This window comes from Echiichthys vipera, assembly GCF_963691815.1.
Source record: "Echiichthys vipera genome assembly, chromosome: 14".
NCBI classification, from domain to species: Eukaryota; Metazoa; Chordata; class Actinopteri; order Perciformes; family Trachinidae; genus Echiichthys; species Echiichthys vipera.
Genome location: NC_139839.1, coordinates 8,383,619 through 8,400,017, shown reverse-complemented (window position 1 = coordinate 8,400,017; position 16,399 = coordinate 8,383,619). Strand labels below are relative to the sequence as shown.

The 16,399-nt window shown below is 39.0% G+C and overlaps 1 protein-coding gene across 1 annotated transcript in view; it reads right to left on the bottom strand.

The window, feature by feature from the left end:
* fstl4 (follistatin-like 4) overlaps nt 1-12,877 on the bottom strand; it is a gene marked incomplete at both ends in the record, with an annotated part of 174,305 nt that extends 161,428 nt beyond the window's left edge. Inside the window, 2 exons of the mRNA XM_083926448.1 lie at nt 74-107; nt 12,728-12,877. Of these exons, the coding sequence (XP_083782574.1) occupies nt 74-107; nt 12,728-12,877 (184 nt within the window). The remainder of the gene's footprint in view (nt 1-73; nt 108-12,727) is intronic.
* Nucleotides 12,878-16,399: the final 3,522 nt, after the last annotated feature.

Sequence of the window (16,399 nt, the reverse complement as noted above, 5' to 3'; positions counted from 1 at the left end):
TTGTCATGAAGCACAACATGGCATATTTTGAAAAATGCTGTTTGGTTTGGTTGAACACAGTAAGTGTACTCACATTGATCGATGTTCCCGTCTGCTTTCCCCTTCTCCTGCAAACAGAGAGCACACATAAAAGTGGTTATTACAGGCTTGGGGGAGTGAGACAAAAACAGCCCTTTCTGCAGCTTTTTGCACACCATTCGTTACAATACCTTTTCTCCTTTTCTGGGTTCATAGAAAGACGATGACAGAAAACAAAGGTGAACAGACAGAAGGAGAAAGAAAAAGAAAAAAACAGAGGGCTTGAGAGAGAGAACATATGGTGAATGACAGCAGAGAAATGAGAGGACCTTTACAAAAGGCGGATCCCAGAGTCAATTCAATCATCCTAATTGGAAATGCACTTCCCAACAGGATGGAAACTGGCAGTTGTCACTGTATTGTGCCGGAATGTTTATGAGGATGTCAAACAATTGATACCACAAGGTTAAAATCTGATGTATTTGCCCCGCCTTGTCTTTACTGTGAGTTTGATTCTGACATGCGGCTTCAAATTTATCTCAATAAATGTCTCTTTCATTCATGGCTTTCCAAATACTCTATGTGTGGATGTGATTGGATGATGAAATGGGGGAAAATCATGTCCAGCTGTATATGAACATTCAAAGTTCAAAGTCAGACTTTTATCAATCCATAAAAATAATGGGAATGCACAATATAGTGTTTTTATTAGGGACTAACTTGTTGCAATTTGATTATTTATTATCTGGTTTTACTATTTGAAACTATTGTCTTTTAATATCCTATATTAGTTTAAAGAGCTATTTCATGTGGGACATTAAAGTATGTCTATCTTATCTTATATAGTGGTCACCAATATACTATCGGATGATGATGAGTAAAGACTAAAAAAATAATTTGCTTGAAATAATGGAATTTTAGCTGATAATTAATGTCAGATGGCTGCAGACTAGGGACGCTACTTAAAACGTAGTTTTGAAAGGTGCTTTATCTGCTCTGCATTGGTGCAGAGAGCAGTCTGAGTGTAGGCCACAGCAGAGAATACAACAGACGTGGTTATATTTTACTATAAGACCACAACAATAATGGTTGTTATCCATAAGTGCAACAAAATCCACCAGTAATTGAGGCCGTATGGGCAAGTTACCAAGCAGAACATAAACTTGCCGAAATGTGTTGTGTTTACTGCTTAACTGCTTTCCCTAAAGACATCTCATTGCCCCCTCTTAATCCACAACTGGTTTGTTTTACACAGACATACAGAGCTTGTTATAATACAGAGTTGTTAGGAACAAGCTACAAATCAACACTAATTGAAGGTAACTGCTGAGCTTAATTAGCTACAGTACTTGTCTGAAAATGAGTTTTCTCTGACATGAGGCTTCCATTATTTAAGGCTAAGACCAACCAGCCCCGCCCTACACTTCACCAAGGGTACCTGCCTACAGTTAGTGATGTCTTCACAGCAGTAGAGGGAGGATGACAGAGGAGAGAATGAATAACGCCAGTCCCGGTGAGATATGTAAACAGCGAACAGTAAAGTGTGTGCATTCAGGGGCAAAACTTAAGCTGTTGTTGTAAGGTACCCATCAGCCATCTACAGTAGTGTCTCTTATTTTTGTCTTTTTACCATGCAGCCATCTTTTTCAGAATCTCATCTTTTTGCAGAAGAATTTGAAAATGTAAATGGCAGTTGTCAGGGCATGAAACCAATGTTCTGTTAATATTTGGCTTAGCGTGAGTGCTGAAATTTTTTTTTAAACAAAAACGTAATCCAATCATGACTTTAAAGATATAATCCGTAAGATTTTCATGTAGTTAAATGTCTTCCAAGTAACTATCTATCAATGAGTGAGTGGTGCCTGATCATATGACCCATTAATAAAAGCACTTTGACTTGCCTCTTTGCAGAGTATTCCAGTCTGTCTGTTTCCTCCCTAGATGCAGATGTGCCGTCATGTAAGTGACGCTGCTGACAATGTGTATCAATAAAGTTTACCAAAGAGAAAAAAAGTTTACACGTGTAGCAACCGTGACCCTGACAAGATGGAGGGCTCTGAAAAAAATAGGCTCCCCTTTAATTACATCCTACTGCCAAAGAGGCCGCTAGAAACAAGGTATCTCAAATCTTACGGATTATGACTTTAAAATCCTAAATCAAATCAAATCGTGGACTTGGAGAATTGTGACACCCCTAGTTCTTTGTTCTAAGGATTTGTAAAGACTGTGGCCAGTGTTGTTAAATATAGATTTATTATCTACTTCACATTTGCAAGATTAATATTATCTCAAAAAAGTGCAAAGCAGAACTGATGTTAAAGCCCAGCAGTTTTACAAGTGCGGTACAGAAAGTGCTGAGGATGTCGGAAAAGAGGAGAAGTGTGGTGCAGCATCACTGAGCAGTGATAGGAGCAGATAACAAAATGTGAGACAATGTTCTGACCCCATTGGAATATCTGATTAAACCATTACGTGGCAGACATCGGGAGTGTGGATATAACAGTGACAGGTGAATGGCACTATGACAAGGGATGAAAATATATTTTGCATTAGGAATTATTGATAAGAGCTTTGGATAGTTGGACCCAAAATCTGAGTTGAAAGTCACTGGGATCTCCTCAAGTATTATTTTTCTTGATGTTTGAGTCCAGCCGACCTGTGTTGGTATGTTTGTGTTTACAGCCGGGCGACTGTGGCTCAGTGTGGGTCATCCTCCATTCGAGAGATTGGCGGTTCGATCCCCAGCTCCCCCGGTCCACATGACAAAGTGTCCTTGGGCAAGACACTGAACCCCGAATTGCTCCCCGTGCTGCACATGGGTGTGTAAATGTAGTGTGAATGGTTACATTAGATTAGATGGTATGTAGATGTCCACTGCCATCAGTGTGAATGTATGTGTAAATGGGTAAATGTGACAAAACACTGTGAAAGCGCGTTGAGTAGTCAGGAGACTAGAAAGGCGCTATAGAAGTACAAGTCCATTTACCATTGTTAGTTTTTGGTGTGCAGTGTGTGCTGTTTGGCAGCTGATCACTTGTGCTTGCTACGGCTGGGGGATTATAAGAACAAGATAATCAAAATGAAACGATTATTGCATCACATTCCATTTTACAATGATGCTATTATTTTGGCTTGTATGATAAATCTAGTGCACCTCTTACCTTTACAGCAGTGCACGGTCTCTCATTTTTGATGAGTTACTGATTGAAATATGTTGACTATAGTTGACCAAAATGTTGAATATATATGTTTAAGGAGTTTTCAGTAGGTTGTGACAGTGCACTAGGCTTCAAAAAAGTTGCCAAACTTATTGTCATACATTGAATATATGTTTTGTAGTTTTCAGTTGCAACATAGTTGATCTTATTTAGTATGATCTAATTTAGTTGTTTGTCATAGTTTATATGGCTAATTTAAATGTATAGACAAACATCTAAAATGTATTTGATTCATGTATCTATTTTTTAGTTTTTTATTTAAATTCAATAAATGCATGACATTTCCAAAGTCAATGAGCAATCGTGTATAATCAATATTGACCCAAAAACTTATTTTTGCCATAATCAAGCAGCCCTAGTGCTCGTTACCAGCACTGTGAATGTTGGTCTGCTTAAATGCAGCTTACTTGAAATATAATTTAACATAGTAGCAAAACAAAGGATTGACATGTAGTTTAAAAATAGAACAGAAGCAGGTCTTCCAATGCAACACAGCTTGTGAAGCAGCCAATATGTGGCAGCAATTGAAGTGTTGTGACATTTTGCATTCTTGTCCCTCAGTGTGGATGTCACCGGTAATGAGGCTCAGTGATAAAACATGTGTGAGTCTGCGAGGGCCTCTTGGCTTCCCAGGAGACTAAGAGCCTCACGAAAAACACAGCAGTTTTAGTGCCTCCTGTCATTGCCTCCTCCTTTATCTCTACATCTCTATCCTTCTCTCTTTCTGCCATCTGTCCATCTTAATTGCAGACGTGCTTCCTCATGATGGCAGGCTAAAATTGAGTGTGCTCATCAGCACCGCCTTCCATCATCTGGAGTGCCGCTGTTTGATCAATTGATTAGAGAATCAAACCAAGCATAGAGGTGACAGAAAGGCTATGTGCTTTTTTCTAAAAATACTGTCCTCTCTTTACCATGACTCTACAGGGTTCTTTTTATCACTTTCCTTTATGAATTCAGCTTTAGCTGAGTTCTATAGTGCAAAATAATAGTTTAATGATTGAAGCCAACTCATGTCACTTGATAAAGCATACTAGATGTACGCACAAAGTTTATTACGAGGCAGTATCTTACTCGCAATGCAACACTTGAAATGACACTTTCAATGGGTGGAAAATTGTCTAAAGCTGCCACAAAGATTTTATTAGAACAAATAGGGCAAACCCACTTGGTTTAAAGGAGTGGGGATCTGCTGCTTTTCTTTGCTATGATTCATCTTTGCGATAGAGACTGATTAGATGGGTGTTTTTTTTACATACAACCTAACTGCCCAGGGCAGTCAGGATTATGTGATAAGATTATGAGAACAGTAGCGATGCTGAGAGATGCACAATAGGGAAGACAGGAGATTCAAAAGGCTACCTTTGCTTAAACTCTAAAGCCTGAGGCTGTTTTTGTTTGACTTGTGCTCCCTATATTTGCACTCTTAGGGCGTAGTCACTATATGTCTTAGACATATCATGTATTGTTATTGTCAGGACAGGCTAGGCTACTCAGACATGCCATAAATAGGCTATTAACATAAAAAAGCAAGTAGGCTATTTTAACACTAATTGGGCATTTAACGACCTTGGACTCTGAACAGAAAGTAATATTCACTGAAGGAAAAATGTGCCAAGAATATTCTTTACATCTCATGTTCATGTAACATGTGAGAGGAAATGGAAGACAGAATATTATAATAAAATGAATAATATATATTACACTTAGCCATGGCCTCTGTTCTGCAGGACTACAGGGTGTGCGCAAATTGTGATCTAATCTTCAAAGTTTGTTTTTAGTTGGTTAAACTCATGGGTAGGTCTATCAAGCAGTAGTACTGTTGATATGGTTATCTGTTGAATCATACATAATCATTTAGAGCAGATCTTTTTTTTTTCTTCTTTTTTTTTACAGATAAATGGAAGAAGATCAGAAACAAATATTTTTCGAAAACCTAGATTTGCACCTTTACTGAGGCTCCACATACTAAAGAAGCAGTCATCGGTCTGTGAGCTGAGCTAAAATAAAAACACCCTCCAGATGGCATGGTGGTGTAATGTCATTGATGTCATGGATTGATGTCTCAAAAACCTGGTACATACAAATCTCTTGGTCCTACTTGGGCCATTTAGACACCTACACAAAACAAGCATCTGACATGAGTTAACATATAGACTGACATTTGGTTGGAATGCAATTTGAACAGCAGGACAATTAAAGCCAAGATGTCTCTGTTACAAAGTGTGCTTGGATTTGCTTTTCCCCCTTTCTTATATGTGCTGCTATGCAGGCCCTCTTCATTCAAGGGCCCATGTGTTTATCTGTGCCCACATACTCTTTCTCTATCGCTCTCTGGCTCTTAATCTCAGTCAACAACAAAACTCTCACAAGAATAAACTGCCTGTATAATGTATGTACAATAGTATTGTAAAGCAGCAGCTTCAGTTATGGTCTGTATATTGTATGTGATCATATTGATTCTTTGACCTTTTTAAAGTGGCAATAGATAACTTTTGTTTTAACTTATCATAATGGCTAAGGAAAAAATATTCCACCAGCTTTCACTATGCAGTTCTGTCTGCCACCTGGTTTAATTTCCTGGGGAAATGAAGACCCGCTTTATAGCACAAAGGAAGAGGAAAGCACTTGAGTTGTGCCTCTACTTATGAAGCTCATAAAAGGAAAAAAACAAAACAAAGAGGCTTCGTACTCTGACCCATGGCCAAGACAGCAGACAATTTTGCCTTCCACATTGTCAGCAGCAGCGCATTTTGCTTTAATGCTATATTCTTTCCTTTCACAATAAAAGCCCCTGACATATAACGTTACAGTGAAACTCCATGGACTCCGCAAGAGGCGTGACACGGCTCTGGTTTTATGCGGCTCATATTTTTCTCCCCCTCTGCAAGCTGCTATTTAGCCCTCCAGCAGGTACAACGACGTAGAACTGAGTACAAAACCTATTTTAAAAATACATACCTCATTGTACCGCTGCTTGCCAGAGGGCATAAGCTTAAAGAAGCTATCGTCTGTTAGCATATATGGTGGACAGTAGAACAACCAGAAGAACTGTGGAAACTCTACCCAGCAAAAGAAAAACAGCCCTGTAGATGAAGGACGAGGGAGAGTGATGAATACTGTTATTTCTACAATGCCATTAATACCACCGGGTGTTTCACTGTACCTTAAGCATAGCACTGAGATCAAGGTTTCTAGTACAAATTGGGATTTTTTTGACGCAGCCAGAGGAGGACCAGGAAAGTAAAGCTGAATCTGTCGGCCTCTGGGTATTTGAAAGAGTTTCTTGTTCCTACATTCTATGTTTAACGTTTTCCCTGATGTCTGTTACTTAGAAAATAAGGTACCTGTCTTATGTAAGAGTAATTCATCAGTGCGCCAACAAGCTATTTAATGAGCTAAATGAAAAGGAGCAAAAACATGAAGAAAAAAAAACATTGGCAATGTATGCAAGAAGTTATATATCTTCCCAGGCATAACAAAGGTGAATCCGAAAATAGAACTAAAACCTAACAAATTCCAATTTACCCCTGCATCATTAGCTGGAGTAAATTTCAACTTTCGTGTGATGCTCAGAGCAAAATCTTCCCTCTAAACATCTTCTTTTATCTAAATCTGTCCCTGGCTTCTAGAGAGAAAGTGATAAACAACAGCATCACTAAGTTTTACACTTTTTCTATGCTACCAGAGAGAGCACTTGTTAATGACTTACTAGCGGTAGCCGTTCACTTCCTTTGGTGTGCAGCGTCACACCGGCCTACCCCACACCTACTGCCTGCCACGGCGTAAGAGAATAGTGGACAACTGTCCTGTGCGTCGATCCATTCAATGCTTTCCACAATGTTTCATGGTCATGACATAGACTTAGACTTAGACCTCTCTTTATTGATCCTTTGGGATGACTCTCGCAAGGAAAGTGAGATTCCAGCAGCTTACAAAAGACACAAGGGAGGTATAAAAAATACAGTATAAGGTAACCAATAAACACAGAAAGTATAAAAAAACAATAAACAGTAAACAATAAACTCTTAGTTATATATATATATATATATATATATATATATATATATATATATGAGGCAGATGTAAGAATACAGGTCAAATAAAATTCACAGAAAATTAAATCAGATAAGTTAAATCTAGAGGAAATGTACAAGATAAAATTTATATGACTGTATATGGCAGAAATTAGCAGTAAGATTAAATTATGCACTTAAGTGGTGGTTTTTGCACAAAAAAGAAGAAGAAAAGTCTTAGTGTCCAGGTATGTAGGAGTAGATTATTAATTGCACAGTGATTGGCTCCCACTCCTTCCCTTCTGCCCTCTTTATTTCCTCCTCCCCCTGAGTGAGGAGTTGTAGAGGATGATGGCCTGATGGACAAAGGAGTTCTTGAGCCTGTTGGTCCTACACTTGGGCACTCATACGGTTAGGCAGGGTGCAAAAACGTTTAGGCGGTGCACCTAAGCCGTATAATGGCAGGGAAAACCCTGCCATTGCACATGTTCTGTATGCCTAAAAGGATTTCTTTCTCTGAGTACAAACTCCCAAGAGGCAGCCTCAGTAATAGTGAAAAACCCCTGGGACTGCAATGAAGCTTTATGGGAACAAGTCATAATCAAAATGTAAATGTAGTAGGGGTAACCTGACTACTGAAAAATATAACATGAGAAGAACCTGCCCTGACGGAGAGAAGGTTATTTTCGTTCTTTTTGTTTTCATTGTTCCTGCGTTTGTTCTTGATTCATTCAATGCATAACCCTATTACTCCTAAAGCGTTCATCTAACCAGCGCAATTCCCTCTTTCTCTCCGTTCCTGGAAAACCACTTAACCACTCTGCTCTTTTCTCTCTTCACAGAGACTACTCCCAAACCAAATTACAATCTCTCTCTCAAATATGAAGTATATAAAAACCATATAGGCTCATCAGTGTTGTCAGTGTGCTGTGGCAATTCTCACCATCAACACAAGAATCCAGGACCAAGACTGCTGCAGCATCAGCCACAGTACGTCATACCACCTGCACCATCACAGAAACCGTTTTCTGCTTTAGAGCAAAGGAAATGTATTTTTCGCAAAAATTAAAACAAAGCAGAGCGTGGTTCAGAACAGTCAACAAACAAAAACGCAGTCCCCTTTGCATATTCACCTTTTAACTAAGTTCAGTTTCTTATCACAGAAAATACATTTTACTGAGGTAATGCACTTCAAAATGATAAGTTCAACTCAAAAACCTCTTAACTTCAGTCTCGAAAAGCAACCGAAAGCAGCCTGAACAGAGAGCGATTTAGTCAGTTAATTTGCAGGTCAGTCAACAGCAGCTTCAGAGCATATCCACAATCCACATAAGCCATGCGGCGATAGCAATGTATGCTGACAGCAGCTGGAGCTCAGGTGGAAGGCAGAAGGCCCCGCAACTCGTAGGCAGCGGCTCCTCTAGTCAGGAGTAGAGCTACGCCTCGCTGCTTCCCCTCCCTCCTGATGCTTTCATCCTACATATCCTATTGCTCTTAGGTAGACTATCTGAGAAGCAAACTTTTTCTTTCCCCGCTGACAGAGGTGATGGCACTAGCCAACGTTATTTAAAATGCAACCTCGTCACCTGGCCAGCAGTTGCATTCACAGCTCTGATAGAACACAGTTTTTCACAGTTTCGAGTATGAACAGATGACGAGAAGTCAAATCATCTAAGTAGTATCCGATCCAGTGATTTTGGCCAGGTTATCAGTCTGATAAAGGTTATCAGAGAATCATATAATGAAGATGACAAGAAGGTCAAAATCAAAAGTTTTTCATCAGGACTTTCACTTCATTTCTCACTTTTCTTCTTTCAGGCTGTTACACCCACAAGTGATTCTATTGTTCCTCTGTTTACATTTTCTGTATTGTTTTGGGTGGATTTAAGACATAGAAAAAAAAAAGAAAATCTGGCACAACTTATTCCCAAAGGCTTTGAGAATACATCCTGCATAATCATGTGAATTCACGGATTCGCACGATTCACCCCAGGGTCGACTTTATATTCTAGTGCCAACTGACAGCTTTTTAAGTTCCAATTCTGGCCAGATAGACGGAGGAGGGAATGCCTGGGAATTTGTTTTTTGCGTCAAGGGATTTCAGGGGACAGAACCACCAGAGCAAAATTACACTCCACAGCCTGCTGCCAACTTGGCAAAGCCCAAAGTAAGTCAGACTTAGAACAGACCAGGGGCTGTAGATGCTTCATTTCACAAAGAATTAGGACTACCGCAGGGCTGTGTGGTTTGTGTATGTCTGTGCGTATGTCTTTTTGACAACCTGTTAAGGCTTTATGTTTCTACTATGCGAAGAACATTTGTTAAAGGCTACAGTCTTGCTGGTAAGGACCTGTTTGCTCACAGGGCAAGTCATTTTCCTCTCTTTAACACGTAAATCTCTTGTGTGCCATTATGATAGATGCAACCAGACAAGCTCATTCAGAAACCTGCCCAGGAGGGTTTAAGCAAATCTCAAAAGTGTTGTGAATAGATCAACAAAGACATGCTTGGTTTAAAAATAAAATGCACACAACAAAACACTAGAAGATGAAAGGCTACTGGCTTGGTGTTGTTAGTTGTAACAATTTAGAAAAGTACATTAAAGACCAAATTAAACCGAGAATGTTAGGTCCAGAGCATACAGCTCTCTGTGGGCATTCACCCACCACTGTACTTTAATTAAGCAAACTAATCCCAACAAGGTTTTTGTCCAGCTGTGTGAACAAAAATGGCTGCTCTAAGACGTCATCAGGGAGTACAAACACAGACTGACCAAATCTAATGATAATGATTCGTTCTCCTTTTCAAATTGCACATTATTAGGGAGCAATTTTTTTAGTTATAGCCTATTGCTTTTATAACTGGTGATTTCTCTTCATTATTTATCAGTTTTGAGTGACTTTTGTACAGTGACCATACCAGAACTAAAGCTCTTAATCATGCTTGAGAGACTTATAGTTCTTAACTAATTTTGCCACCTGGCACATAACAAAAAAAAGGCTGGTAAATAACGTTGACAGGCTTTCACGGAAACAGGCGTCTCAGACAAGACTTTTTCCTTCCGCCAACAGTACAACACATGGGCATGCTAATACGATACTGATTTATCAGGAGCTTCTTTAAACATTTCAGACTGATGAACAGTAACATTAACCACTTCCTAAGGTCACGGCAACAATGCACACAACTTTCCAACACAAGTGGCCTCTATGCCTTTACAGTGGCAGCTCAAAATGTATTAGTTCTGACCAGCACTGCAGGTGTGCAAATCAATTTCAACACATGCAGTGAGTGGTTATTGTCAGTAAGTGTCCCTCATGCCCACCACCTAATCCCGAGTTTGGTTCAAGTCTTTTGAATTCCATGTATTAATAGATTCTGTCTTTTAGTTAGCATGACTACACAATGTCCTTGTGATTTTCACAGTTAATGTTAACCTTCCATCCTCACTGCCTGGCCATTTCTCCTCCTGTCAGTGTCATCTTCTCTTCAAAAGTGAGCAGAGAGACAGAGAGGAAGTGACAGAAGAGTAAAGATGTCTCCGTCACACTGCAAGGTAACTAGACAACCCTCTGGCCCTGTTCACTTTTGATTTCATATGATTTAGTGATCCCTGTGGTGGCCATTTTAAGGTCCTCACCTCTTGGGCAAGATGTGCTGATTGTACTTTATTACTAAACACAAACTTGGCTAAACAAAATAAAGATGGCTCAAGTCTGTAGTTTATCATTTTGATGCTGATATTTTCCAAACTGATTGTTTCATTTTTTATACATTTTGCATTCAAATAATGTCGGCTTGTACACTTACACAATCTGGTACAGTTACCTATTTTTATAATTGGATCGCTGTATTGTAAACTAAACTGCTTTGCATTTCAGGTCAATCGGCTTAAACTGTTTTTTATTGCTGCTGCATTAAATCAAAAGGATCAAAAGTGTTTTTGTTGTCTCACGCAAGATGACGCTGTTGAGTTTACAGTAATCAGGGCTCTCAGAATAATTAACATTACACTTACATTTTATGAAAGTCTAGGATGGAAAATGTTAGAAAATTAAAATGGCTGCTCGTAAATATATTTAATTTATGAATACTGAATATTTGCGACGCAAATTGTGTTATTATGGGATTTTTGCATCAAATTAGTTTTCGTTTTTAATATAAAAGTTTCAAACTGGTAATAATGACCCAAGCACTTTAACTTATTAACTAATTTATGAAAATATATACATAATTTTATCAGTAGAGGTAGCCAAATAGTAAAAAAGGTTTCCCAAGTTAGCATAACAGGTAAAGATTAATATGCAGCTAATTTACTTTTAAGTTGACTGCAGGTTATGTCATGTATGTAGTTTTGACATTTGTAATATCAGTCAATAACGCTATGATACATTTAGCTGACGTGAAGGTATAATTTCTCTAAATAATTAACAACTTACCTGCTATCTTGTCTTTATGTAAACTAGTTGTGAAGACATGAATGCTGCAAAATGTCTGCATTTTCGTGCTCTCCGGATTGAATAAAACTCAGTTGTGTCCTAACGCTAACCAAAAAAAGGAAATCCTGAAATAACGATAAACGATAAAATAGTTTTTCTAACCGCTAATGGTTAGGTTTATTAACATGTCTCGCTTGTCCAAACAACGTCATTTCAAGTATTGACAAACAACTCCAGCAATGACTTTTAGTATCACTAGGTAACCGCCCAGGAACGGTCCCACCAATCAGCATCATACCACTGTCTTTCACTTCGATCAGCCAATCAGAACAGCAATTCTCTTCCTGGTACCCACGTGTTTTATCGGCATCTATTTTCACAACACGATTGCACTTTCCTCCAATTCTGGAGATACACTCAATGTCAAATACTTGATCATCGAAAACGTTTATGGACATTTTAATTATAAGGGTTAGAAAAGTGGTGTTTATTAATATTTTTAGAGCTTTGGCAACATCTTTTGGGGATTTTCTACAACATTCCCTAAGATGTGGTGCAGTCATCTTGGGGGACAGATCATGTTGGGGGACAGATCCTGTGAATTTCAGCCTGATTTCTCATTTCACCACTGTATGGATGTATTGTAAAAAATAAACCTCAAAGTAGCATCCAGAGTGATTTATCCCATGGACAACGTATCTGCTTTCCATGGTCTCTGCATTGGAACCAAACTATTTAAAACTGGCACCAATAAGATAAAATGCACAAGCTTTGTTCTTCCATGCCACAAGTGATAGTACAGGAGATACCAAGCGTTCCACAGATGTTAGGCTGTGCTAAATTTGACAACAAATGTATTTTTTCAGACGGTTTTTATTCACTTCATTTTTCTTTGCAACCCTTATTTGATTTATGATCGATGTGATTGATTTATATCACTGTAAGGGTTTCTCTAGCTTGATAGAGATTGAAGGTAATGTCCTCGGTGGGAAGCAGTACTGTGCGGGTGTGTGTTGCACAGTTCCAGGATATTTACCATAGTATGTGGTTCCCGGGTAGAGCTACGTGACATCGAGGCTACATCAGTGCTGCCTCGCCTGCTGCTCTTGTGTCCTTCAGCCAGCCAGCACCCTGACGTTCCCAGCAGAGTGGCCACAGCCACAGCCCAAACACCCAGGCTACCCATGAGTGTCGACCTGTATGGAAGAGTAAAACACAATGCATTCAAAGTTCTTAGACTCACTTCACTGCAGTTTCTGAAAATAAATGTTACACAGCTCTTAATAGTCCTTTTCATATTCATAAGGAAACACTTTACTGGTCTATGCTGTACCTGAGCACTACATGTGTCATTGAAAGCACTGTATTAGCAAATTCTCCTCATTAAATGACAGGCCAAAATGGAGTTCTCAAACTAATGAGTGTGACACACTTTACCACCCCACCGACGTGTGTTGTCACCATAGCAACACTCACCATTATCTCTTGAACTAATTACCATGGAAAACAATTAATTGTCTGTTCTACTCTAATCATATTTCTATGATTCAGAGGGCCTTATTTCAGTCGCTATTTCCAGACATGACATTATGACACGATGAGGGAAGAAGTGTTGTCCCACAGAAGGCCAATAGCCAGTATTGACAGGCAGACAGATATATGTTATGTATAACTCAATACTCCTGTGTTTACAGCATTTCTCAGTGATATTTTGTCATTTTCCAATCCTTCTAATAAAACCGTGTCGATTGCAGGTATCTGTATTTTCAGAGTGCATGCAGTACCGTACGTGCAAAACTAATACCTAAAATGATGTTCATGCATGCACATAATAGAACAACTACCGTACACTCATGCACAGAGCATGCACACACATTATAGAACACTGTGTGAACATCAAAGCCCACACTGTTGGGGATAATTATCTGTATTACAAAGGACACAGAAAATCTTTTGATGTCAACAAAGAGACAACCCTCTGAAGTCCCAAATGGTTGAGCGTGTGTACAAACGCAGAAGATCAATTTCACTGCTGTGATACATACACACTGACACACACACACACACACACACACACACACACACCAACATAAACCTTGAAGAAAAATGACACAAAGCATCCTGACTGTATGCTTGTGTGTGACGCTTGAGAGTCAAAAACACCTGAAGTAGCTGCACCTATAAAACTAATTTCAGGTAATGAGGAGTTCCTTTGGTAAATTAGATTTAAAAAAATGGCAAGCAGGCGTTTAATAATGAAACGTTAAAATGTATTTTAAATGGCACTGCTTTGGGGGAAAGTGAATGAACCAGACAGCTATTAATTTTAACTGGAATACGATCACTAAATCATGTTCATAGTGGAAGATACTTTAATAATAGGACAACCTAACATTCAATTTTGATCCATTACACCAATAATTCAAACTACAGACACATTAAACAACTAATTGTTGAATTAGAAGAAGTCTCTTAGTGGCAACAAATAATGAATACAATCAGTTTTATTGCGGTGTAACTGCATTAGGTTTGTGTTGCATTGCACTGGTGATTCTGTTATTGTGTCCACCCTCTGTAGGGTCTAATGTCTTCCAGAAAAACTTGGCATTTTCCACCGATAAGAAATGGACCATCAAACCACTGACTTGTTGCATGGTCTCCTCAACTGATATGGGCTTTATGGTTACAAAGTGTGTCACGGCAGTTTGCTGTGTGTGTGTGTGTGTGTGTGTGTGTGTGTGTGTGTGTGTGTGTGTGTGTGTGTGTGTGTGTGTGTGTGTGTGTGTGTGTGTGTGTGTGTGTGTGTGTGTGTGTGTGTGTGTGTGTGTGTGTGTGTGTGTGTGTGTGTGTTTTATTGTGCTTTCAGGTAATGTGTTTATTGTTTTTACTGTTGTCTTGTACTTTATTATGCAACTTTATTGTGTGTTTTACTGCAGAACCAGCCTGAAAACAAATATCTCTTCGTCGGGCCATTAAATTTGCAATTGAACTGAAACAAGGGTACAAAAACATGTGGAGCGTCCAAAACAGTTCAGGTGTTTATGGTGCCAAATGTCTGCGTTAGCTTTTCACTAGAATATTAATTATTAAAAGGATGCCATGATTCACCTTGAACTGTAAATACCCTTTTCCGGGTCCTCTAAGTATGTTCTCTGCTTCGTGTGTCTATTTTGGTTTTAAGCAACACATCAAAAAACATGGCTTCTAAACATTTTATCAGAATGATTCTCAGAATGATTCTCAGGTTTCAATTGTAATAACAGATAACTGCCAATGAGAAAATGATCTTGTTCTTGTTTTGACTTGTCTATTGAACTTTTCACATTTTCAATCATAACAGTAAAATAAACATTGTAATTTCATTCTAACCACGAATAGTATTCAAATCCTTGTCTTGAGTAAAAGTAGCAATGCCACCATGTAAAAACAATTCATTTTAAGTATTTTTTTCACATACAATTGATATAGTGAAGGTAAACAGTTGCTTATTTACACAGCAGGAGATGAATGTATGTCTGGTTAATTTTTAGAAAAATATCTTGGTCTGTTTGCTAAATGCTCCATGTTCACCCACTAGTCACCAACTTTGTCTCCCATTTTGGTGCTGAGCAGGTAGCTGTAGGTAGGTACAGTGAGGTTATCAGAGCTTTTTCACTGCAAACAGCTGCCTGCATCTGGAAGTGAGCTTAATGAACACTGCAATAATGCATGCGGGACAAAAAACCTCAACTCTAATGGTTCACTTACTTTCAATAGCATCCCAGTCTTTTTCAGCAAATGTAGCTGGCTCAGGTGTCAGAATATGAGATGTGGTTAAGAGCTCAGAAAGAAAGCGAGTAAGCGAGCATTTGAGTCAAGATTATTTGGCACGCATGCTGCGTCCAGTTGACCAAGAATCAACTTCTGTCACTATGTGTTTCTAAAAACATAACTTACAAAGTAACAAAAGGTGTCAGATATATGTAGGGGTGAAAGAAATGACAATATTTTCCTCTGACGTGGTGTATAATGTAGCAAAAACTTCCAGAGATGTCCCTAATTATAGCATTTGAGTAAATGTACTTTCCATCACTGCTAACCAAACACAAAATCAGGTCCTGTCGGTGTAAACATCACTCGGCTAAGAACCATCAACATCATTCAGCTAGCTAGCCCGAGGCTAATGGGCCCTCACAGATGAGAGCTCACCCTTGTGAAATTAAACACCAAATGAGATCTGCCAGTCACTGTCTTAATGTGTTGCCTGGCCCCCTGGCATTGGCCCGCACACATCTACACGCACACACAACAGGACCTTGGTAGTGTGGAATGAATGGTCCATTTTGAAATTCATCAGGAGGGAGAAAGCCTATGAGGAAGCCATTATTTGACCAGCATATTAAAAAGCTTAAAGAGACAGACTCTTCAAAACCTGTGCACCCTTTGGCAGCTTTGCTCAGATCAGACTTGTTCAGTGAGGGACTTGCATTATAAACAGACTTACAGTGCTGAAAGTTAAATGTAATATATTCACATTCCAGCAACCTTCCCTCCCTATCTCTCATTTTTCATGTTTCTTTCTTCAGAACTTTCAATTTTCAGGACACAAAGGTATTGTTATGGGCCCGAGGAGTCCTGTAGAGCTGCCTGCAGTCGGCCTGTCTCCTTTTTCAGTCGCTTACTCTCTGGAAGGAAATTTTATTCTCATTTTCTTTCTATAGGAAGTAGC